General features: G+C 37.6%; 2 protein-coding genes across 3 annotated transcripts in view; one reads left to right on the plus strand and one right to left on the minus strand.

The window, feature by feature from the left end:
• The window catches only part of LOC125870224 (uncharacterized), a 1,100,495-nt gene that overhangs the window by 261,324 nt on the left and 813,759 nt on the right, over window positions 1-25,412 (minus strand). The gene's annotated exons all lie outside the window — the stretch shown is intronic.
• LOC125870212 (N-terminal acetyltransferase B complex auxiliary subunit NAA25) overlaps window positions 1-25,412 on the plus strand; it is a 65,852-nt gene that overhangs the window by 15,923 nt on the left and 24,517 nt on the right. For both annotated transcript variants that reach the window (XM_049550587.1, XM_049550588.1), the window contains exons 10-11: window positions 14,759-14,889; window positions 16,529-16,605. In XM_049550587.1, the coding sequence (XP_049406544.1) occupies window positions 14,759-14,889; window positions 16,529-16,605 (208 nt within the window). The remainder of the gene's footprint in view (window positions 1-14,758; window positions 14,890-16,528; window positions 16,606-25,412) is intronic.

Here is a 25,412-nt window from a genome sequence, read left to right on the forward strand (position 1 = left end):
CAGAACTCAATCCACTTGAGCCATGTAGGGCCAAAACCCATTTGTCTAAGAGTGTTGATCAGGAAGTCCCAATTAAGATGGTCATAGGCTTTTTCAATATCCAGTTTGCACATTACCCCTGACACATCTCCTCTAATCCTAGTATCAATACATTCACTAGCAATTAAAGCAGCATCCATTATTTGTCTCCCTTTAATGAAAGCCATTTGATTTTTGTTGACTAGCTTGTCTATCACCTTCTTCAGCCTTTCTGCCAACACTTTGGCAATTATTTTATAGACCCCAGTAATGAGACTGATTGGTCTGAAGTCTCTTAGATCATTTGCCCCCACCTTCATAGGAATTAGAGCCACAAAGGTAGCATTGAAACTCTTCTCAAAACTTTGGTGACAATGAAAGTTTTGGAAGGTCTGCATCAGATCTTCCTTTATAGTTTCCCAGAATGCCTGAAAGAAGGCCATGGTGTAACCATCAGGCCCAGGTCTTTATCACAAGCACACAGTCTTATCCCTTCTAGCACCTCATCCTCACTGAATTCTCTAGATAACCAGCTCTGCTCCTCCATTGTTATTCTCTGTACATTAAGAATATTTAGTGAGGGTCTCCAGTTTTCTACCTCCTTATACAATGGTGGTAAAAATCCATAATAGAGTTCTTGATTTCCACTGGCTCAGAAGATAACTCTCCATTAATCATTAATGACTCAATGGTGTTGATTCTCTTGTGAGCTGTTGCCATTCTGTGGAAATACTTCGTATTTTTATCGCTATTCTTGTTCCACTGAATTCTGGACCTCTGTCTCCAAAAATTTCTTCATTTTTTGCCACCTCCTCGTATTCCATGGCCAAGTGTACCTTTAGTATCTGTTCATCATCAGTAAGAGATCTAGACTCTTGAGTAACTTCCATGTCCCCTATCTGACTCAAAGTTTGCTCCTTCCTTGCCTTCCAGTTCCCCCTATTCTCTCTGCTCCATTCCTTCAGTTTTGTTTTAAGCAGCCTCAACTTAGTAGCTAGTTTGTAGTCCGGTCTTCCTGACACTTCAAAGGAGCTCCACCATTCATGAACTTTACTTTTGAAACCCTCTACATTAAGCTACCACTTTTCAAACTTAAAATAAGATCTCTTGAAGGCCTTATTCCCACATGTTAAGACAATGTGATTATGGTCAGACCCCAAGCTAGGCAGAGTACATTGCCTAATTTGAAGGAACATTTCATCCCATGGGAACGAGTATAGAAATCTGTCAATCCTGGAGGCATTCCTATGGTTTGCCCCTCCTCTCCAAGTGTTTGATCCCCCAAATAAAGGGGGGTCAATCAGCTCCACTTCGTTGATACAGCTGGACAGATCTGTCATGGCTTTAGAAAGCCTGACACAATTGGTTTTCTCGGAGGGAAACCTAGTAGTATTGAAATCCCTACTTACTACCGAGGGCCCTTCACACTGACTCCTTATAGCTCCTAATTCTTCCCACAACTCCATCCTTTCATTTCTATCACAAGATGCATAGACTGCTGTGAGAACCAAGTTAATTCTTGATTAACTCCACATAATTTACAAGTAATTGATTGGTTCCCATATTCCACTCTCCCCTTTCCATGATCTTTTGTCCCACATAACTAAAATTCCATCCTTGCTGCCAATCGCTTCCAGCCATATTCCCCCCATCCACCTATTCCCCCTAATTGTTGTACATGATTCCCCACTGCCCCATTTAGCTTTGTCTCCATCAAAACTATAATATCTACCCCCTCTTGTTGTATTCTGCTTTTCACCAAATTTCTTTTACTCTCCATGTTTAAACTCCTAACATTCCATGATAGAATTTTTAAATTCATTGTAACTGGGTGGCATAAATTCTCCCACTGCTTCTAGATTCACTCCTAGGTTCTCCATCCTTGAACTTCACATCAAAGATCAAATTTTTGAGCTCTTTAGGGATTATCTGTTTGTCCTTATGTTCTGTAGCACTCGAGGCTAAGGAGCCTTCCTTTTCCCTTCTTTGGTCAATTTTTAACAGAAGGGTCAAAGCTTCCCCAGATAAACCATCAAAAGACATTCCAAACATTTGGCTGAGTCGGAGGATATTGTCTTGTACCCATTGGTTTGTTTTCCCCTCTGCCTCTTTGCTGCATTCAGAGGCATCACAATTGAGAGGTGTCGGATCACTTAGAGGAATTAATTGTTGAGAATTCCCCTGTACCTCCCCTTCCTTAGTTTTATCACTTGTCTCCCTTATTTTCGACAGAATCGACTTTGAATGACGCTTCTCTATATCGTCCAGCTGCAGAGACTCCGTCTGGATAGCTCTTCTTGACACTTCACTCCACATACTCTGTTCTATGCATGTTGACAGAGTATTTTGGGCTTCTGTATTAACTGGCCAAATGTTAATATCTTTAAAAAAAGGCTCAACAACCTTTGTTGGGCTTTTATTTAAATGGGTCGGCTGGCCCAAATAATTTGATTGGGGTTTCACTTGACCTGCAGCAGTGGGGCCCCCGTATGCATGTCCCATCACATCCACAAGATCATTTCCCTCTCTCCTTAGCTCAATTCTCTGTGAAGTCAACATCTGCTTTATGGCATCAACAACTTTATCCACATGGCTACTGGACCCCACAACATTCCTTAAATGCATATCATTATCCACAGGATCCTTTCTGTCTCTCCTTTTCCTTAATCCCTGGGAAGTCAACATTTGCTTTATGGAGTTAGTAGCTTTATCCCTTTCCTTTTCTAGCCTAGGACTGACTTCTTGGCTGTCAAGCTCAACCACCTCAGATCTGCGAAATCTTGCCGGAGCTTCAACCCAAACTGGAAGGGAGAAAATCAAACCACCATCTTGAATTTCAACTTCCCTGGGAATATTTTCAATGGGGCCTTTCACTTTGATTCGAGCCCATCACAGATGGTTTTTTTATCGTGGTTTCTTCTTCAGTTGCAAGCCATCCCCCACATTTATCTCCTATCTCTTTCATAATATTCTCAGACCATAGTTGAAGAGGTAGACCAAGTACTCGAATCCAAAACCATTGAAAAGTGGTGTGGGCTGGATAAGCCCCAGACGTCGGAGACCACCAGTCAAGCACAAGTTGTTTGCCCTGTCTCTTCCAGTTACCAAGAAGAATGTGTTGTGCATCTTTCCTCGATTGGAATTCGAACAGGAATTGAATGCCATTCATGTCAAAAACCTGGATATTGTAAACTCCTTTCCAAGTTTGTTGGATCCTCCTTCTCACATCATTTCTTGTTGGCATCTCGTTGCAATCTGGAAAGCTTCCTATTAGACATCTCTGTAAAAGATCCTTTCCATCATGGTGTAAAGAAGCTGTCACAGTGCCTTGTACCTTGGAGATAGTTGGTTCCTGCACCATCCATCTGTTCTTATAGAGAGCATCCTTGTAGCTACCTTCTCTCCTCTTTGAAGGATGATTTATCTCCCCTATTGCTGGAGTACCAGCTTACATTAAAGACCTCCTATTAATGAAGCTTTCAATCCGGCTGACAAGTCCCAACCACCCCTCATTGTCCTTGTTTTCTGGAATAATAATAACAGACCTCATTTGGCCATTAACCGTAATGATCGACAAAAAACGACCGAACTTGTTGAACTTCAAGGAGCAAAAGATATTAGTTGAAACATCTCTGCCTCTCCATGTCTTAAACATTTTACCCCTGACTTTTGATGCTTCTCGCAACCTTCTGCTAGCCAACCCAGAGCCCCTTTGCTAAAAGTCATCCTCTACACCTAGAGCTTTCCACCCATTCAAACCATGTATCAGAAAACATTATAGTCTCTGTAATGTCAAAAGATTTCCCACCTAGTCTAAAAGTAAATACAATTTTCCATGATGAAAAAAAGGCTTTCAAAGAAAAAAGAAAGATAGGGAAGATTCCGGTGGTTGAAGACTGCCGGAAAAGGGATCAAAGACCCTGAAGGGGTCTTTAAAAGGAAGTCTCGATAAAATTGCCTGGGAGCATATTTTTCACCTTTTTGTCCAATGAGTTCTTATAATGTTAGATTGTATACATGAGCGAACATGGAAATGTGGGCTCACAGAGGAAGAAACTGTCAGAAAAATGGGAGAACTTGATGCAATTCTCTAAGACAGAATTTTAACAGAAGAGTTGACAGTTAGGAGGGCAACATTTACCATGGAATATGAGGAATTGATTAAAAAAATGAAGAAATATATATCTTTTTTAAACAGGTAACTTTGTATATCTATATCTATATCTGTATCTATACTACCTTAAAAGCATGAACTTCCTAATTTGAATGTTAAATTACTATAATACCCACCCTTCGGGGTGGCTCAGTGGTTTGGGCTTGGGACTTCCATGTTGGAGGTCTCAAGTTTGAAACCCCTTGCCAGCGAAAGCAAGGGGTTTGCCTTCTGGGTCGAGCTCATCGCACCGGGCTTGCCTAGTGCGGGTTACCTCTCCTATGTGGTTTGCGAGCTATTGCATAGGAGTGGAGGTTTTACCCTGTGCGCACCCAAAGGGTAGCGGCTGCGGGTTTCCCTTGTCATAAAAAAATTAAAAAATTACTATAATACCCCACCTTAAAACACTCAATTTAGTATATATTCTATATTTAATATTATATTTATTTACGCTATATTATATTAAAAGCAGGTACCTTTTCACATTGATGTGTAGTGACTTTTTCGAAGGGTTGTGACTTTTTCGATGAGTTATGACATTTTTGGAAAGCTGTAATTTTTCTGGAAGGGTTGTGACTTATCTGAAAAAGACACAATAGACACCTTTTCATACTATCCTTTGTTGTCTTTAAATAGATGGGGTTTCTCACACTTTTAAACTACAAATTTTTCAAGTTTTCTATTCTTATTCTTAAATAAGGAAGATTGTGAGAGGTTTTCAATTATGCAATTACAATATTTTTTGTGGTTAAATTAGATAGATCAACAAAAATTGATGCAATAAGGAGAATGAAATAACTCAACTTTAAACGAGAAGAGTATCTTGATAATTAATATGTACTCATTTTCATAGCCATAAACTATACTTTTGCAACAACTTTTACTTAACAATTCAATAATTTTCTGTTGCACAAACTACAACTTGGTGTTCAGAATCTGAAAAGTCTCAAACTGTTGGAGAAAAAATATTTGATCAAAAATTTGTTTGAAGAGTCCAAACTACATTAAATGAGTACTTTTTCGTTTCCCATTTATTTATTGTACTTTTGTTTTTATTCAATTTAACATAGAATGTTCTTTTTTCTTGGGGGTGGGGCGCATCTTTAAGACCATAAAGTTAAAAGACATTTTTATATATTCTACATATGATCCTTAAATTGAAAGTTCTCTTTATTTTTTGAACATATCAAATTAAAATTAGACCAATCTATATCTATCTGTTATTTAATCTATATATACTACCTTAAAAGAATGAACCACTTAACTTAAATGTTGAATTATTATAATACCCCAAACTTAAAACACCAAAAATGTAGTATATCTTCTATATTTTATATTGTATTATATTTATTTACGTGTATAATATTATATTATAATTAAAGGCGGACACCTTTTCACATTGAAGGGTTGTGACATTTTCGAATAGTTATTACTTTTCCGATGAGTTGCGACCTTTTTGATGGGTTGTGACTTTTCTATAGGGTTGCGATCAGAAGAGTTGTGACTTTTTCGAAGGGTTGCGACTTTTCCGAAAAGTTGTATGACTTTTCTGATGAGTTGTGACCTTTCTGAAGGCTTGTGACTTTTCTATAGGGTTGTGACTTCTTTTTTATAAGGCACAATGAACAATTTTTCATACACTACCCTTTGTTGACTATAAAAAGAGGGGCTTCCTCAAATTTTTAAACTACATTTAAAAAAAAATATTCATTATTCTTCTTCTTCTTCTTAAAACGTCCTATTTAGTATATTTCTATATTTTTATGATAAGAAACAATATGCACATACTAATACTATACATTTTTAACTATAAATGGAGGGGTTTCCTCACATTTTTAAACTACACCTTTTTTGTGTTTTCTATTTTTCTCTTCTTAAAACCTCAAGTTTGATTTACAGACTTTGACAATCTCAAAGTTCAGTGAAATTAGAACACTCCCTAATATGAATGTAAAATTAATCTAATACCCCAACTAAAAACATCCAATTTAGTATATCTTCTATATTTTTTTTATCAAATTTATATTATATTATATTATATTAAAAGTAAGAACACCAACAATACAATAATAACAAAGTAACGCACAATGGGAAAGGGAGGAGAAAGTATATTTAAGAGGTTTAACTAAGAGATTTTAAGAGTGTCTAATATTTTATTTAATAATATTCACATTATTTTTAAAAATAGAGTGATACATGGTTTGATATTCACGTGCAACGCATGTGTGTCAAAACTAGTAACTACAAATGTACATAGGAAGTACTGAACCATATTTACAATAAGATCATCAAATCCAGCTATCTGATCCTAAATTGAGTCTAGTACATCAATTCGGGAGATAGTGTCATTGAAGTATAATTGATTACACCAAAAACACAGTAGCAACAAGCAATTAAGCTTGACTTTTTGCATACTGGTTTCTATACTATTAAAACATCTGAAATTCCTCTCCTTCCATATTGCCCACCAAATGCTAGCAGGGGCAATTCTCCATTTCTCTCTGCTCTTAGACTGCATTACAGCTTCTTCCCAACTCTGAATGGCTTCAGCGATCTTTCTGGGCATGACCCATGACAGGCCCTTGAGATTTTTCAACAAAATGGCAAATGCACATAAGAGATACAACATTATTGACCAGCTGCTAATATAGGGTGAACTAAGGAACCTACCAGAATTGAAGGAGACATAGTTGATTATTACCCAAAGCAATACTCAAGAAGTGTACTATGGAGACTTGCCATTTTACAGATTGTCCAGTATTATCAGAGGTGGAAAAGGAGTCCCTTCAATGTAAATTTGAAGAGAAATTTTGAGATGTTTAAAAACGTGTTCAGTTGATAAAGCACCTGGACCAGATTTCTTCATTAAATGCTGGGAGATACTAAAACAGGACATCATGAATGCCTTCCATAACTTCTATGAACAAAAAGATTTTGAAAGAAGTCTCAATGCTACTTTCATAGTCCTTATCACCAGGAAGAAGGGTGACAAGGAACTAAGGGAGTTCAGTCCCATTAATTTGACAGGTAGCATGTACAATTTTTTTTCCCAAGTGCTGACAGAGAGGTTGAAAGGAGTAATGGCAAAGCTGGTAGATTCTCAGCAGATGACCTTTATTAAAGGAAGGAAAATCATGGATTCTGTCCTCGTTGCAAATGAAGCAGCGGACTCAAGACTGAAGCAGAAGAAACCTGGTATACTTTGCAAGCTACACACCAAGAAAGCATGACCTTGTAAACTGAGATATCTATTGTGTCTATTGGAGAAGATGGGATTTGGCCAGAAATGGATTCATTGGATCAAATGGTGTATCTCATCAGTTTCAGTCCTCAATTAATGATTCGCCTGCAGGATTTTTCAGAGTACAAAGGGTGTAGACTTTGAGAAGAGAGATTTCATTTAATTCTCAAGTGTATCTATGTGGCCAATTACAGAGGTATTCTTACACAAAACAGAAGCCTAACTATGAAATATTCAATTAAGGAAACAAATAAAATTTCTATACTTTGGGATACTAAATCAGATAAGAATCTGCCTAATTAGGATTAGAGATCTGATCATATCAGAATCATATAAAAAAGAGATCAGAATCAGGTCTGAATTTGATTAAATCTGAACACAATCAGATTTATCAACCAAGGGGCATCAAGGAGGCCCTTTGTCACCCTTTCTGTTTTTGTTAGCTATGGAGGTACTTAACAACATGATTAAAATTACAAACTTGAATGAATGGTTAAAAGGTTTTGATGTTGCTAGAACTGATAGGGAAAGTTTGGAGGTGACTCATCTACAATATGTAAATGATACTGAAGAAGTTTGTGATGCTGAAGAAGAACAAATTAGATTGCAGGGGATGATTCTGGTATTGCTTGAAGGGATATTTGTTTTACACATAAACGGGAGAAAGTTTTTTGTACCTCATCAATGATGTCACAAATATGGAGCTTTTGGTTGCAATCTTAGGTGGTGCAGTTGTTTCCCTACCAACTATCTACCTAGGAATGCCTTTTGGAGCTAAGTCCAAATCTGCAGATATTTGGAATAATATGATTGAGAAGTTTGAGAAGAATCTTCCAAAACGGAAGACTGAATATCTATCATTGGGTGGTACTTGGTAGATTGACTCTCACAAATTTAGTTCTTGATGCTCTTCCAACATACATGATTTCTTTGTTTCCTATTCTAATTAGGATCATCAATAGGTTGGATATCATAAGTAGTGTTAGAATTAGAATAGGAATAGAAATAGCATATAGAATCCTACTTTTTTTTGATAATAGTAACTAGCATATAGAATCCTACTTGGATAAGGATTGTAATGTAGTGTCTATAAATAAGGTTTAGTGTGATAATGTAGATACAACAACAACAACAACAACAACAACAACAACCCAGTGAAATCCCACTAGGTGGGGTCTGGGGAGGGTAAATAGTACGCAGACCTTGCCCCTACCTCGTGGAGGTAGAGAGGCTGTTTCCAAGAGACCCTCAGCTCAAGAGCATCAAATCTAAGTGACATGAGAGATATATGCAAACATAACAGCCAATACAAAAGATAGCGTATAATCAACAAATGAGACAATAACAAGAAAGATATAGGGAGTGAAACGCAGTAAACATCATAAGGCTAGGACTGCTCCAAACGCTAACAACCCAAACCCTCGCAAGGGAAGACAACCCGCTAACCCTACTAACCTTCAACCTTAATACGCGACCTCCACTCCTTCCTATCTAGAGTCATGTCCTCGGTGATGTGAAGCATAGCCAAGTCTTGTCTAATCACCTCTTCCCAATACTTCTTGGGCCTACCTCTACCCCTCCGCGTACCCTCTACCACCATTACCTCGCACCTCCTCACTGGGGCGTCTGCACTCCGTCTCTTCACATGTCCAAACCATCTCAGTCTCGCTTCCCTCAGCTTGTCCACCACAGAGGCCACACCCACCTTCTCCCGAATAACCTCATTCCTAATCTTGTCGCTCCTAGTGTGCCCACACATCTATCTCAACATCCTCATCTCCGCAACATGCATTTTATGAACATGTGCGTTCTTAACTGGCCAACACTCCGCTCCATACAACAAGGCCGGTCTAACTACCACTCTGTAGAACTTACCTTTAAGTTTCGGTGGAATTTTCTTGTGATAATGTAGATACACAATTCAATAATATTTTTCTCTCATATTTCTCACATTGAATCAGAGCATTGGTGAGAAATATTTGATTAAGAAAATTAGGTCAAAACGCTCATTGTGCGTCAAATCTCGGTGACTTTCTAGGGTTGTTATGCGTCAACCCTGTATTCGTTAGTGTTGTGTGAAAACCAACACCACCACATGTCGCTGCCCTCTCGCGACCATAACCCATTGAATTCCAACCGCAGAAAACCTTCCACGTTCCCCTCGCACCGTTGGAAGTTGCCTTCTCCGGTGAGATCTACACCACGTGCCGGGTGTGCTAGCCTTTTTTAGGCCACTTGTTTGAACTATCGCGGTACATCATTCCAGTGAACTCTACAATCATTGTGCACATTTCGATGACTACTCACACCTATCTCTGTTTTCGTTGGTGTTGTGCAAAATCCAACACCACTACAAGGTCCAACCATCTCTGAAGACCAAAGCGTAACTAGCATTGCCATTTGTAGATCCCTCACGATCCCTCATGCACGGCTAGATCTAGGGTTCCAACGATTGCTTCAGCTCTATGGGCTAGTGCGTGCAACTTTCTCTTTCAATATCAACTAGTCTCTTGATTTTGAGATGTTTCATATATTTTATACTAGATTTCGAGAACTTTCAGTTGATTTGAGTTTTTTTCAGTAGTGTGTTCTTTTTGTTCCAAATGCACTTTTGCCAAAGGGTATTCTCATTTTGGCTGGATTATAGTGATACTTTCTCTTCCATGGCTAAAGTAACATTTGTTCGTCTTTTTCTATCTATGGCTTGCCATACGCCATTGGCCTCCTCATCAGTTTGACATTAAGAATGCTTCACCATGGTAATCTTAAGGAAAAAGTCTATGTGAAACAACCACCTAGTTCTGTTGCTCATGGGAGTCTATTAGCCTTGTATGTCATTGCGCAGGTCATTCTATAGTTTGAAACAGTCTTGTCGAGCTTGGTTTGAAAAGTTCAATATAGTAATTTAGGAGTTTAGGACTCGTATTAGAGTTGATCACTCTGAGTTTTGTCGACATTCTACAACAATTCTGTGTATTTATTTGGTGGTTTATGTTGACGATATCGTTATCACCGACAATGATCAGGATAGTATTACTAATCTGAAGCAACATCTCTTTCAGCTTTTTCAGATTAAAGAACATGGCAAATTGAAGTATTTCTAGTATTGAGGTTGCTAGTCCAGATCAAGTATGTTATTTCACAATGCAAGTATGCCTTCGACATTCTTGAGGAGACAAAAATGGTGGGATGTAGGCCCATTGACACTCCTATGGATTTGAATGCTAAACTCTTTCCAGGATAGGGGGAGCCATTCATTGATCCTAGAAGGTATAGACGACTAGTTGAAAATTTCAATTATCTTACGGTGACTAGACCTGCCATTTCTTTTCCTCTGAGTGTTGTAAGTCACTTTATGACTACCTCCAATGATAGTCATTGGGATGCAGGTAATGGACTACTCTTCGAGGATCGAGGCCATGAACTTATCATTGGATATGCAGACGTTGAGTAGGCAAGATCACCCTCCAATAGATGTTCTACATTCAGATATTGTGTCTTAGTATGAGGCAATTTGGTATCCTAGAAGAGTAAGAAACATAGTGGAGTTGCTCGATCTAGTGTAGAAGTTGAAAATCGAGCAATGGCTGTAGCAACTTGTGAGCGAGTTTGGATTAAATTGTTGTTGAGAGAACTAAAATTTGGAGAAATCAATTAGATGGAACTTGTCCGTGATAACCAAGCAACCCTTCATATCACATCAAATTCAATATTTCATGAGAGGACTAAGCACATTGTAATTGATTGTCACTTTGTCAGAGAAAAGATACCCTCGGGAGATATTGTTACAAAATTTGTGAAGTCGAGTGATCAACTTGCAGATATCTTCACCAAGTTCCTCGTTGGTCCTCGTATTAGTTACATCTATAACAAACTTGTAGACTTATATGCACCAGCTTAAGCGGGAGTGTTAGAATTAGAACAAGAACATGAATAGTATATAGAATCCTACTCTGATAAAGATTATAATATACTCCCTCTGTCCCAATTTATTTGACACTTTTCGTTTTTCGAGAGAAACAATTTAAGTTTGATCGGGAATTTGCGCATGAAATCTTCAATTTTTTTGAAATGAAATTCATATATTTGTAAACTACGTAAAAAGTACTATAAATCACAATAATTGATAATTCAAAATGTTTAAAAGATCTATGAACAATTTATGGTCAATGATAGACTTGTTTGAATCTCGAAATCCAAAAAGTGCCACATAAAATGGACGGAGGGAGTAGTGTCTATAAATAGGGCTCATTGTAATGAAGTAGATACACATTTCAATATTATTTTTCTCTTATATTTATCACAAGTAGGAACTTTTTTGTGGCAACTGGCAAGGGGATAGAGAATGGAAAGGATACCATTTGGTTAAATGGAAGGCACTGACAGTTGAAAAGAGATATGGGGGATTACGAATTAAAATCTTGAAGTTGAGTAGGGCACACAAAATTAAATGGTTATGGAAGCTCACTAATGACAACCAGTTATTGTGGGGAGAAATCTGATAAGAATCGGGTTACCAGAATAAACAAGAAAATAATGTGGAAGTGAAATTATAAAGATTAAAGACAGAAATTGAAAGATATGTGAAATTCAAGAATAAAATTCCCAATTTCAAGATAAAGTGCTAAGAACCCTAATTGATCTTAGTATTCAAAATTAGCGGATTAAGACTAATTATGATACTAATAGAGTCAATTCAAGAACTTAGATAAAAAAGTGATCTAGACCCCTATTAGGAAGAAATTAGAGACAACAATTAGTATAAGACTAATCACCTTCTTTAATTTACGAATAGAAACCAAAGATATCAAATTAAGAATTAATCTTATCTCTTAAAGAATCGTTCTTATAAAATAGTCACCACACACAAAGGTGTAAAGAAGAGAAACCTCTCAAATAATATTAATCATGTCTCTCTAAAATAATAAAAATCAACCCCTATATATAGGGAAAACCTATCCCAAATAGAATAGGATTTAAATCCTACTTTTATGGAAACTTTAAACTAGGAAACTTTAAACTAGGAAAACAAGAAAACTTTAAACTAGGAAACTTTTTAAACTAGGAAAACTCTAAACTAGGAAACTTTTAAACTAGGAAATTTTGACTTTAAGCATTCAACTTTTTGGGCTTCGTGTGGCCCAATCTTCTTTCTTTTGGACTTGAATTTGGACGCTTCTTTCATGATAAACATATTCTTGATTTTTCATTGAAGCCCGTCAACTTCAATACAAGTAGGCTGACATGGATGCTATCAAAATCAGTAAGCAAAATATGAGGAGGAAAACATTTCTAAAGAGGTTACTACACTCTATGGGGTGAGCTTGTGGATATCCATCAGAAACTTGTGGAGTGAATTCAAAACCAATACCAAGATCGAAGTATTAAATGGGGAAAAACTCTTTTCTGGAAGGATGATTGGCAAGCTTGCAAACTAGAAATGCTCTTTCCAAATATATACAACCTTGCTATACATCAACCAAAGGCTATTGTAGACTTGTGGACAACTCAAGGTTGGATCCTTATGTTTGGAAATTGGAAGGCAGTTAAATGACTGTGAAATACTACGAGTGGCTCAACTTTTTTTAGCACAATTGAACAATTCTGTGGGCTTTAGATAGGAGAAGATCCTTGATGGCGGCTGAGCAGTAACAACTGTTCCTTCAAGGTTAGTGGAACTTACATAATGATGAACCATTCCAATCAACAACTCAACTATTGGCCTTGGAAGCTCAATTGGAAAAGTAAAATACCACACAAAGTAGCTTGTTTTGTGTGGCTTTTGGCTGAGGAAGCAGTCCTTACACAGGGATCACTTTATGCTCCACTTGTTTCTTTTGTGGGGAAAAGATTGAGACAATTAATCATCTATTTCTACATTGCTTTTTGAGATAACATGGCAATTTTGGAGCATATTTGTAAACCTTGAAGGAAGATATGCCATTAAGGTTACCACAACCAACAACCAAACAGTTGGCCATGGAAGAACATTTGGAAAACCAAAATATCATATAAAGTGGCATGCTTTGTGTGGCTTTTGGCAAAGGAGGCAGTGCTTACCCAAGAGAACCTAATGAAAAGAGGGATAATTTTAAGCCCCATGTGCTTCTTGTGTGGGGAGCAGGCAGAAACTGTGAATCATCTAATCCTACATTGTAAAATCACAGGACAACTATGGAGATTGTTTTTGAACCTCAGAGGAATAGCATGGAGCATGCCTGGGAAAATTACAGAGGTAACAAGCTGGGTTGTTGGCCAAGAATAGAGGCAGGTGGAGGATAGTCCCAGCAAGCATTTGGTGGACAATATGGAAGGAGAGGAATTCTAGGTGTTTTGAGAGCATAGAGAACAATATGCAACAGATTAAGCTTAGTTGCATCTTGCTACTGTGTTTTTGGTGTAATCAGTTACTTTTAAATGATCCTGTCTCTATCATTGATGTTTTAGACTCATTATAGACATAGGATCATAGAATCATAGAATCATAGATGTAGGTAGTACTTTGTAAATATGGGGCTGCTACAACTCTTGTAAGATTCGGATTCTAACATATATAGAAAAAGTTACCACTTTAAAAAAAAAAGATATGCCATTAAGGTTTCAGAGGCACTCAAAAGCTGGGAAGGAAGCAGGTCTGCAAGCAAAAGACAGAAGCAGACGAGAATTGTTCCTACTTGCATCTGGTGGACAATCTGTAGGGAGAGAAACTCTAAATGTTCTGAAAATGTGGAGAATAGTATGGAGAAGATCAAGCTGAATTGTCTCTTGATCCTATGCTTTGTGTAATCAGATGTACTCAAATGAAACTGTTTCTATTATTGATGTTTTAGATTCAATTTAGTCATAGACACTAGAATTTGGGAGCTCTTTTGTATATATGGTTTCAATACAAGTACAACCCAGGTATTGTTTTGATATATATATAATACTGTTTCCAATTTAAAAAAAAAAGTTCAAAATTGTGCTAGCCTATAGTGTAGATTGTATACATGTACTTCACGAGTTACTTTAATGACATTTTAGTAGGGAATCTGGTTACATTTTTCCTTAATGAAATTAATGACCACGTTATAGAAAACTCTATAGAGTTGCAAACATTATTTTTTGTAACTTGTTGTTGAGTGAGACCTATTTATCTTGAATATCTATTGTTTTGTGGCCAATCATTATGTGTCGCTTATAATGCAAGAAGCTTTAACATCTCAGGTCATTTAATCATTTCATGAACTTTTGTCCTTTTTAAGGAGGATGACATCTATTGCAAAGCCTATGTTTGGTGCATAAGTTGCATATTGCTTTGTTCAAGCATGATTGTTCTCCTAAAGTATTGCCATTTTCTTTTCCAGAGCTGGAGACAAGAGCTGTTAAAATGACACAAATGTACTGTGAAAATCTCCCTCTATCAAAAGAATTGGATGCTCAAGAGAGTATGTATGGTGAAGATCTTTTGTCTATGGCATGTAACTTGTTGGTACAGGTTTGTATTTTTCCATATGGTATTACAGTGCTCTATTCATTATGTATTATTACAATCACAAATATGTGCGACTCGAAAGCCATCAGGGACCCTTTTTGACTTCTGCAAGTGTTTGACAAATATAAAAATAACTTAAAAAAATTCAAAAATGACTTAAAATAAGTTAGGAAGTGTTTGACAAGGTTAAAAAAACTAAAAATAAGTTTAAAATGACTTAAAATAAGTTAAAAATCAAAAGTAGGCCTCCCCTACTTATTTTTTGACCTAAAAGCCATTTAAGTTTGACTTTTTATTTTTGACTTAAAAGCTACTTTTCTTAAGCCAATTCAAACGGGCTCTAAGTGTCTTAATTTGTTGAATGGCTGGTGTTATTTGTCCCCTATAAACTCCCCTGACAACTTTTTTGATTTTGTTAGCTCCTTATCTTTAGTATAGGACTCACTGTAATGGAGCCAACACACCCACTTTTGATCGCACTCTTTTGTGTACTATTTGCATCTTCTTGATGCCTTTAATGTAATCTATTACTTCATCAAAAAAAAATATGTGACTTGAAAGCTGCAGCTTCAAACTGCACCATATTATGTCTAATAGTTTCTATTTTACAAGATGTTCCTTTAAATGGATTTCTAGTAATTAAAGACCAAATCTTGTTATCTGACATGTTTTCTTGGTTGGTAGCTCTGAACATGTTGAAGTGTGTGACTATTTCATCTAAAAGATTAAGCTGTTAGCGAGAGAAAACTTTTTATTTTACTCGATTATGTCTTAAACATGTTTCTAGTGTGCAGGCTTTGATTCTTTTTGATGAGCTAAGCACATGGAAATTCTATTCAATAATGATCTCAATATCATATAAAAGTTTAAACAGTATCTTTTCTTCTATTTTCTTTCTTGTCATTACATCCACACTCCTTACAAGTGTAATTGGCACACTTTTGTCATATATCTAAATCTATGCCACACAAGCATGGCTAATGGTTGATTTTCTATGTGTCTATGCATGCTTTTTTTGCCAAATAGAGGTGTTAAGTCGAGGAAAGTTCTTACAAGGGCTGGTTTTGCAAAACCGCACGAGTTACTTCGATTTAAGTATAGTTTGTATTGGTTTTTTTTTTGTATTTTTTTATGTATTTGCAATTTTGTTTTTACATTTTAATTAAGTAAAATCAAAAGCTTACTTAAGTTTTTATAATAAATATTTAATATAAGTTATCTATTTAAATTATACGAACTGTAAAGTGAATATGTAGATGTTTTTTTTTCTTAATTTGACACTCAAAATCACTTTTGAAAAGATGGGCTAAACAAAACCGTATGTCTAGTACTGACCAAAGCACTTTTCAATTGGATTGTCCCAAAACAAACTACAGTTCTCCGCATGAGTTTCTCTGTTAGTCCTTTTTGGCAGAAGTGCTTTCAAAATAAGCATATTTGGGAGATTGCCTTTACTTTCTTTGAGTATGTTTAGTGGTTGCTTTTAGCTTTGTTTATCTTTTTACTATAAGGTGATATGTTTTTTCATAATTTCCAATTGTCGAGTCAATATCTTACTTTCTATTGACATAACAAGGAGAAGTCTTGTTATTTTTTCTTTGTGTAACTGTCTAACTGATTAATCTTCTTACCCTGGCTGTAGCTCTTTTGGCGTACTAGGCACATCGGGTATCTGGTGGAATCAGTTATGATCTTGGAATTTGGCTTGACAGTAAGAAGGTTAGAAGGTTTAAATTCTTATATGGCTTCTAATTAGCACATTCCTAATTCACTAACCCATTGATCAGATTTATACCTTTCATGAATGTGCAAAAGAGCAAAACCATGTTAACTGATGGATGGCTTACACAAAATGTCCATAATATGGTAGACTTGACTGATGGATCCCGTTCTTGTTTTTCATTCTAATTTTGAGGGTCATGTCTTGCACAACATGCACTTGTTGCCTCTCCAAGACAGTTGTGAGAAATATTGGGGAAGAATATTATTGAATTGTGTATCTACATTATTACATAGAGATCCTATTTATCTAAAATACAATCTTTGACCAATTAGGAAACTATATATTATTCCTATTCCTATTACTATTCCTTTTCTAAAACTCCCCCTCAAGCTGGTGCATACAAGCCATATGTACCTAGCTTGTTACAAATGTAATTAATATGAGGAAAGATGAGGTGCTTGGTGAGATATCTGCAAGTTGATCACTTGACTTCACAAAAGTGATAGTCAATCTCAATGTGCTTAGTCTTCTCACACAATACTTGATTTGATGCAAAATGTCAATAAAGTACAAAGTGATTAATTCCTAAATTACAGTGTGAACTTCCCAAACCAAGCTTCAAAAGACTGTTTCGGACCATAGAGTGACTTACACAATCAACATACAAGGCTACTAAACTTCCCTTGAGCAACAAAATTTGGTGGTTGCTCCATATAGACTTATTCACCATGCACAGTCGCCAATAAGTGCTCAAAATCAGGTATGAATATATGGATCATCTTGGAAATCAATGGATTAACCGATATTAAACAAGAAAGTCACTTCAGTTACTTGTTCCTAAAAAAACAAGAAAGTCACTAAAAAATGAACCGAAACATGCTCATACGTCAGAGTATTAGATTTGATGACCGAAAGTGTTCACACTCCGAGAAATAAAAGTATATCGGTTGGGTCGGAAACTCGGAATGATGGCATGACCATATTGAGAAAGAGAAATTATATGGGTAGGGTCAAAATGATGGCACGACTGTACTGCAAAATAAAAATTATCTGGGTAGAGCCGGATTGACGACACAACCCTATTGAAAAAGAGAAATTATATGGGTAGAGTCGGATTGATGACAGGCCCCTACAGAAGATGAGAAATTATATGGGTAGGGTCGGAATGATGACACGACCCTACACAAATAAGAAAGTAGTCATCGACAAAAATGATGTTACACAAATCAGATATAAAAAAGTAGTCACCGGAAAGATGTCATGGTGCTATACAAATCAGATATGAGAAAGTAGTCACCAGAATGAGGGCACGGTGCTACACAAATTGTATATGAGAAAGTAGTCACCGGAATGATGGCACGGTGCTACACAAAGTAAATATGAAAAAGTTGCACCGGAAAGATGACATGGTTCTACACAAATTAAATATGAAAAAATAGTCACCGAAATGATGGCACTGTGCTACAATATTAGATATGAGAAAATAGTTACTTGAAAGATATACGGTGACCCAACTTTTGCGAACATAATTGTTGGCCAGACGGGTGGTATATATGGGTAGTAGCCACCTGCCGGCAACAAAAGCTCTTTTATTCTCTACCAAGATCGTAGATGGTAAGAGTGCTAAGAAATTGATTTTAGTATTCAAAACTAGTGGATTAAAACTAAGATTAAAACTATGACTTCAGTTATAGTAGAAAATAATACTAAAGCAATGGTTGAGAAGCTAGTGTTAGGGAGAAAACCTTAGTTGCTCGAACTCTTCACTTTTGGTGCCGCACCCGTGTCGACACGACATGGGTGTGGGATCTATGTCCGATTTGGTTGATTTTGGGTCCTTTGACCAAAATCAATGGAGAAAGTCTAGACAACTATAATGATTTCTATAATCAATACAAAAGCTAAGGTGAAATTGAAGAAAATGAAATACCTTTTATATAGAAATTTCTATGTCACTCATTTTCCTTTAATGTCCTTCCAAGATTCTCAAGATCTCCACATAATATCTCATAATTTAGGTTTTATACCTCTATTTTTAGATATGCTATTAATTATATATAGGCGAATTCCCACACCTGTTTCCATACATGGATCCATATCCCCAAATCTTTAAAATTAGATCTTGATGGAACCAACCTCTAGATCCACATCCGTATCGGGCACCCACACCCCAGTCTGAGCAACTTAGGAGAAAGCCATAGTGTCAAAATTAGCACATAAAATCATGACCCCCCCGACCTGATTATGTTTGGGTGGGTTAATAAACCACTTATTTTATTAATTGGGCTCATTTTTGACCTGTTTAGTTCAACCCATGGTTGATATGCAACCCAAATTAATTCATGAGCTATGTAGCTCAGACTCTTCAAAAAGGTCAAGGGGTGCGTGTCGGATTTGCCAAAAGTAGTTTATTTTTGCAGAATCCGATACGGGTGCGGCATCAAAAGTGAAGAGTTCACACAACTTAGCCGAAATGTTTAGCTCTTTTCTATTTTTGGTGTAAACATGAATATCCTCATGAAGATGAGGATATCCCTAGTATCTTACCGTCCTTAATGTTAGTTTTCTGAACGTTAAATTCGAACCTTGAGCATCTCTCATTTCTTTGACGGTGGCCACTTTCTGTAGACTCAAGCTGAATAGGTCAGGGAAACTAGCTTTAAGTGAAGCTTGTCCCACCCAAACTTCCTCACAAAATAGAGTTTTTCCACCATCTCCTATCTTAATTGTGCACTTGTTTATAAGTTTTGGCCATAGATTCCTGATTGTCCTCCACACTCCGGTGCCATATGGTTGTGTTGCTATGTTGCTGATCCACCTTGTCTCCATTCCATAGCTAGCCTTGATGGTATCTTTCCACAGCGACTGTTCTTGTGATGCAAATCTCCACAACCATTTCATTAGCAGGTTGTGGTTTTGTATTTTCAGATTCCTTGTTCCTAGTCCCCCTTCTTTCTTGCTGACTAAAACTTCATTCCACTTGACCAAGTGAAACTTGTGCTTATTCGGATCGCAGTTTCCTTGCCAAAGAAAATTTCTTCTAATGGCATCTAATCTGTCTCTTACACTTGCTGGCATAGGGTACACCGACATCATGTAGGTAGGCAAAGCATCAAGAACACTGTTGATGAGAGTAGCTCTGCCACCCAGTATGACTTTTCCAATTGGCAAGCTTCTTCTCGCATTTCTCCAGTACATTGTTCCATATGCCTTTTGATTTGCTCTTATCTCCTAGAGGCATTCTCAAATATATTGTGGGCAGCTCCCCTATCTTTCCTCCCAGAATATTTGCCAAACTGTCAATTCTAGGTACCTCATTGACTGGATAGATGTAACTTTTGCCCCAATTAATGTGTAGACCTGAAGTTGCTTCAAACAATATCAATATTATTCTTAAAAACTTCAGTTGACTGATGTTTGCATCACAAAATATTAGCGTGTCATCTGCATATTGGAGATGTGAGATGGCTAGACTCTGTCTATCCTCCATGTTTGCATTGAATCCCCTTATCCAGCTGTTTGTCTGGGCTGTTCTTAGCATATCATTGAGACACTCCATTGCCAAGATAAAGAGAAAAGGAGATAATGGATCCCCTTGTCTCAAGCCTCTCTTAGATGAGAAGAAACCTGTGGGAGAGCCATTAATCAAAACTGAAAATTTCACTGTAGTGGTGCAAAATTTGATCCATCCATCTTTCCCCAAAACCCATGTTTTCCAAAGTCTTCCATAGGAAACCCCAATTTAAGTGGTCATAGGCTTTCTCTATATCCAGCTTACAAAGAATGCTTGGGGCGTTGCTAATATGCCTCACATCTACACATTCGCTGGCAATAACAATAGCATCCATGATCTGCCTTGCCCTTAATAAATGCCATCTGATGTGTATCTACCAGTTTTGAAACAACTTTTTTCAGCCTCTCAGTCAACACTTTTGAGATGATCTTATATATGCTACCTATTAAGCTAATAGGTCTAAAGTCTTTTAGTTCTTTGGCCCCCAATTTTTTTGGGGATCAAGCTATGAAGGTGGCATTGAAGCTTCTTTCAAAAATGTTCCGATTATGAAAGTTTTGAACTGCTGCCACTACTTCTTTGCTTACTATTTCCCAGCAATTGGTGAAGAATGCCATGGTGAATCCATCCGGCCCAGGTGCCTTGTCCCTCGCACATGCCATCACACATTCTTTGATCTCAGCCTCACTAAATTGACATTCTAGCATTAAGTTATCTTCTTCACTGATAACAACACCTGATCTATGGTTGAATTGACGTCTCCATATCTCTGATTCTGTATACAACTTCTGATAAAATTTGACAATCTCCTCCCTGATCACTAATGAGTCCCCTGTACACACACCATCCACCAGAAGTTTGTCTATATTATTCTATCTTTTGTGACAGTTTGCAGTTCTGTGAAAAAACTGTGTTTTTGTCACCTTGTTTCAACCATATAGCTCTGGACCTTTGTCTCCATGCGACCTCCTCCTTTTTTGCATTTTCCTCAAACTCCACAATGAGAGTTGTTCTTAGATAGATCTTGTGAGAAATATTGGAGAAGAATATTGTTGAATTGTTGTTTTAATTATTACATAGAGAACCCTATTTATAGACACTATAATACAATTCCTTACCAAATAGGAGACTATAAACTATTCCTATTCTATGTAGGATTGTGTATACCTATTCTATTCTAACACTCCTCCTCAAGCTGGTGCATACAAATTATATGTACCTAGCTTGTTACAAATGTAATTAATACGAGGATCGGTGAGGGACTTGGTGAAGATATCTGCAAGTTGATCATTTGACTTCACAAATTTGGTAACAACATCTCCTGAGAGTATCTTTTCTCTGACAAAGTGACAATCAATCTCAATGTGCTTAGTCCTCTCATGAAACACTGGATTTGATGCGATATGAAGGGCCGCTTGATTATCACACACAAGTTCCATATGACCGGTTTCTCCAAACTTCAGTTCTCCAAGCAACTGTTTGATCCAAACTAGCTCACTAGTTGCTACAACCATTGCTCGATATTCTGCTTCTGCACTAGATCGAGCAGCCACACTTTGTTTCTTACTCTTCCATGAAACCAAATTACCTCCTACTAAAACACAATATCCGGATGTAGAACGTCTATCAAAGGGTGATCCTGCCCAATCAGCGTCCGTATATCCGGTGATATGCTCATGGCCTTGATCCTTGAAGAGTAGTCCTTTACCAGGAGCTGACTTTATATATCACAGAATACGAACAACTGCATCCCAATGACTATCACAAGGAAAAGTCATAAACTGACTTACGACACTCACAGGAAAAGAGATGTTCGGTCTAGTCACCGTGAGATAATTCAACTTTCCAACCAACCGTCTATACCTCTTAGGATTACTGAGTTGCTCCCCCTGTCCTGGAAGGAGTTTAACATTTGGATCCATAAGAGTGTCAATAGGTTTACATCCCATCATTCCTGTCTCCTTAAGAATGTCTATAGCATACTTGCGTTGAGAAATAACAATACCTGATCTAGACTGAGCAACCTCAATACCTAGAAAATACTTCAGTCTGCCGAGGTCTTTAGTTTGGAAATGCTGAAAGAGATATTGCTTTAAATTGGTGATACCAACTTGATCATTGCCGGTGATAACGATATCATCAACATAAACAACCAAATAAATACACAGATTTGGTGCTGAATGTCGATAGAACACATAGTGATCAGCTCCACTACGAGTCATGCCAAACTCCTGAATTACTGTACTGGACTTTCCAAACCAAGCTCGAGGAGACTGTTTCAGACCATAGAGTGATCGATGCAATCGACATACGAGGCTTCTAGACTCCCCCTGAGCAACTAAACCAGGTGATTACTCCATATACACTTCTTCCTCAAGATCACCATACAGAAAAACATTTTTAATGTCCAACTGATGAAGGGGCCAATGACGAACGACAACCATAGATAGAAAAAGACGGACTGATGCTATATTGGCCACATGAGCGAAAGTGTCACTATAATCTAGCCCAAATATCTGAGTATACCCTTTGGCAACAAGGCGAGCCTTAAGCCGATTGACTTGACCATCTGGACCAATTTTGACCGCATAAAGCCAACGACAACCAACAATAGACTTACCTGTAGGAAGGGAGACAAGCTCCCAAGTACCACTTGAATGTAAAGCAGTCATCTCATCAATCATAGCTTGCCTCCATCCAGAATGAGAAAGTGCTTCTCCTCTAGTCTTAGGGATGGAAATAGAGGACAAAGATGATACAAAGGCATAATGGGGTGAAGATAAACGATGATAACTCAAGAAAGTATAATGGGGATTAGTATTTCGAGTAGATCGTATACCTTTTTGAAGTGGAATCAATTGGCTAGCAGAAGGCAAGGCCGCAGTGGGAGCAGGGTCCGGCGCATGACATGAATCATTTGAGACTATTGTTGAACGTGGACGCCGATGATAAGTTAGGAGTGGTGGCACTCCAACTGGAGATGGAGAAGTAACCGTAGGTCCCTCAAAAGTCGGTACAAGCAAGACTTGAGGTATGGGTAAGACCTCAGAGACATCAAGATGATCAGAAGATGTGTAGTAAGGTTGAGATTCAAAGAATGTTACATCGGCAGACATAAGATATCGGCGGAGATCATGTGAATAGCAACGATACCTTTTTTGAACTCGAGAGTAACCAAGAAAGGCACATTTAAGAGCACGAGGGGCTAATTTATCTTTTCTTGGGGCTAAGTTATGAACAAAGCATGTGCTCCCAAATACACAAGGAGGGATAGAATAGCGATGTGACTGAGGATACAGTATGGAATGTGGAACCTGCTTCTGAATAGAAGATGAGGGCATTTTATTAATTAAATAACAAGATGAAAGGACTGCATCACCCCAAAAATGCAGCAGAACATGAGATTCAACGAGGAGAGTGCGAGCAGTCTCAATGAGATGCCTATTCTTTCTTTCTGCTACACCATTTTGTTGAGGAGTGTATAGACAAAATGTTTGGTGAATAATTCCTTGGTGAGACATAAACTCTTGAAACTGTGATGATAAGTATTCTAAGGTATTCTAAGGCATTATCACTACGAAAAGTACGAATAGAAACACCAAACTGATTTTGTATTTCAGCAAAGAAACTTTTGAATATAGAAAATAACTCAGAACGATCTTTCATTAAGAAAACCCAAGTACATCTCGAATAATCATCAATGAAGCTAACAAAATAATGAAATCCTAAGGTGGAACTGACTCTACTAGGACCCCAAATATCAGAATGAACTAATGAAAAAATAGACTCTGGACGACCCTCAGTACCACGTGAAAATGTGGCACGAGTGTGTTTCCCAAGTTGACACGACTCACAATCTAATTTGGATAAACTAAGCACTATCTGTTGCAGTTTGGATAGACTCGGATGTCCCAAGCGTTTGTGAATGAGGTCCGAAGGATCTGTAACGGAGCATGTTGTGAAGGAATTTGAAGAGGTAAGATAGTAAAGGCCTTGTGATTCATGTCCTATGCCAATCGTCTGTCTCGTACTGCGGTCCTGCATGAGAAAAAAAATCATCAAAAAGGTTATACTGCAATGTAGGGCACGTGTCAAACGACTAACATATACCAGTTTAAAAGGAGAACCAGGGACATAAAGAACAGAGTGACAGAAGACAAAAGTGTGGCTTTTCCAACCCCTTTTGGTTTTGTTTGTATCCCATTGGCCAAAGTAATAGCAGGAAGAGATTGTGAATAAACAATATCTGACAGAAGTGATTTGTTACCAGAAATATGATCAGAAGCGCCCGAGTCCATAACCCATGATCCATGAGTATTAGACTGTGAAACACAAGCAAAAGAATTACCCGCAACATCATGTTGAACAACCGAAGCTACTTGTGGAGACGTTTGCTTACTTGCTCGATATTGAAAAAACTCATCATATTCTGATTGAGCAATATGAGCATTATGGGATGGTCGATCAGGCGGAGCAACAAATGCTTCTTATGGAGATGTCTGCTTACTTGCACGATTACGAAGGAACTCATTATATTCCTTTATAACAACAAGATCATAACTGGATAGTGGACCGTGCAAATTATGACATATGTCACGAGTGTGTCCAGACTTATGACAATAACTACACTTGGATCAAGGTTTTCCAAAACGACCCCCTCCTCGTCGATTCTCCATAGATGGATATGCTCGTTTTTCTATGGTTTGAGATGTGAGAGCAGATGAGTCAATGGTCGGTGATGAAACTACTTTGTGGCTGGGAGGCGCGGCAAGACGAAGTAGACGAGAGAATAATTCATCAACTGTAGGAATTGTAGGACTAGCTAAAATCTGATCACGCACTGAATCATGGTCAGTAGGAAGTCCAACAAGTGTAAGAACTAGAAACAATGTCTGTCTGTGCTCTTGTTGTTTTTGCATGTCCGTGGTAACTGGCATCAATGTTCAAATTCCTCCATGACTGCCTGTACTTGTCCCAAGTAGGTGGACATATCTGAATCTTGTTTCTTTAAGTTGGTCAGACGAGATATCACATCATAGAATCGGGATATGTCATTAGTGTATAAAGCATGAGCGTTTTGCCAAACTGAATAACATGTTTGGAATGGATGGAACAAGGGCATCAACTTGGAATCAATAAATCGCCATAGGAGACTACATAATTGTGCATCAACCTTCACCCATTGTGCTTTGGCTTTTGCATCTTCCACCCAAGCAATGTTCGTGAAGTGATCTTGGACACCTTGACCCTTGCACCACAACTCAACTGAGGAATCCCAAGCTAAATAGT

This window comes from Solanum stenotomum, chromosome 7, assembly GCF_019186545.1.
Source record: "Solanum stenotomum isolate F172 chromosome 7, ASM1918654v1, whole genome shotgun sequence".
NCBI lineage: Eukaryota > Viridiplantae > Streptophyta > Magnoliopsida > Solanales > Solanaceae > Solanum > Solanum stenotomum.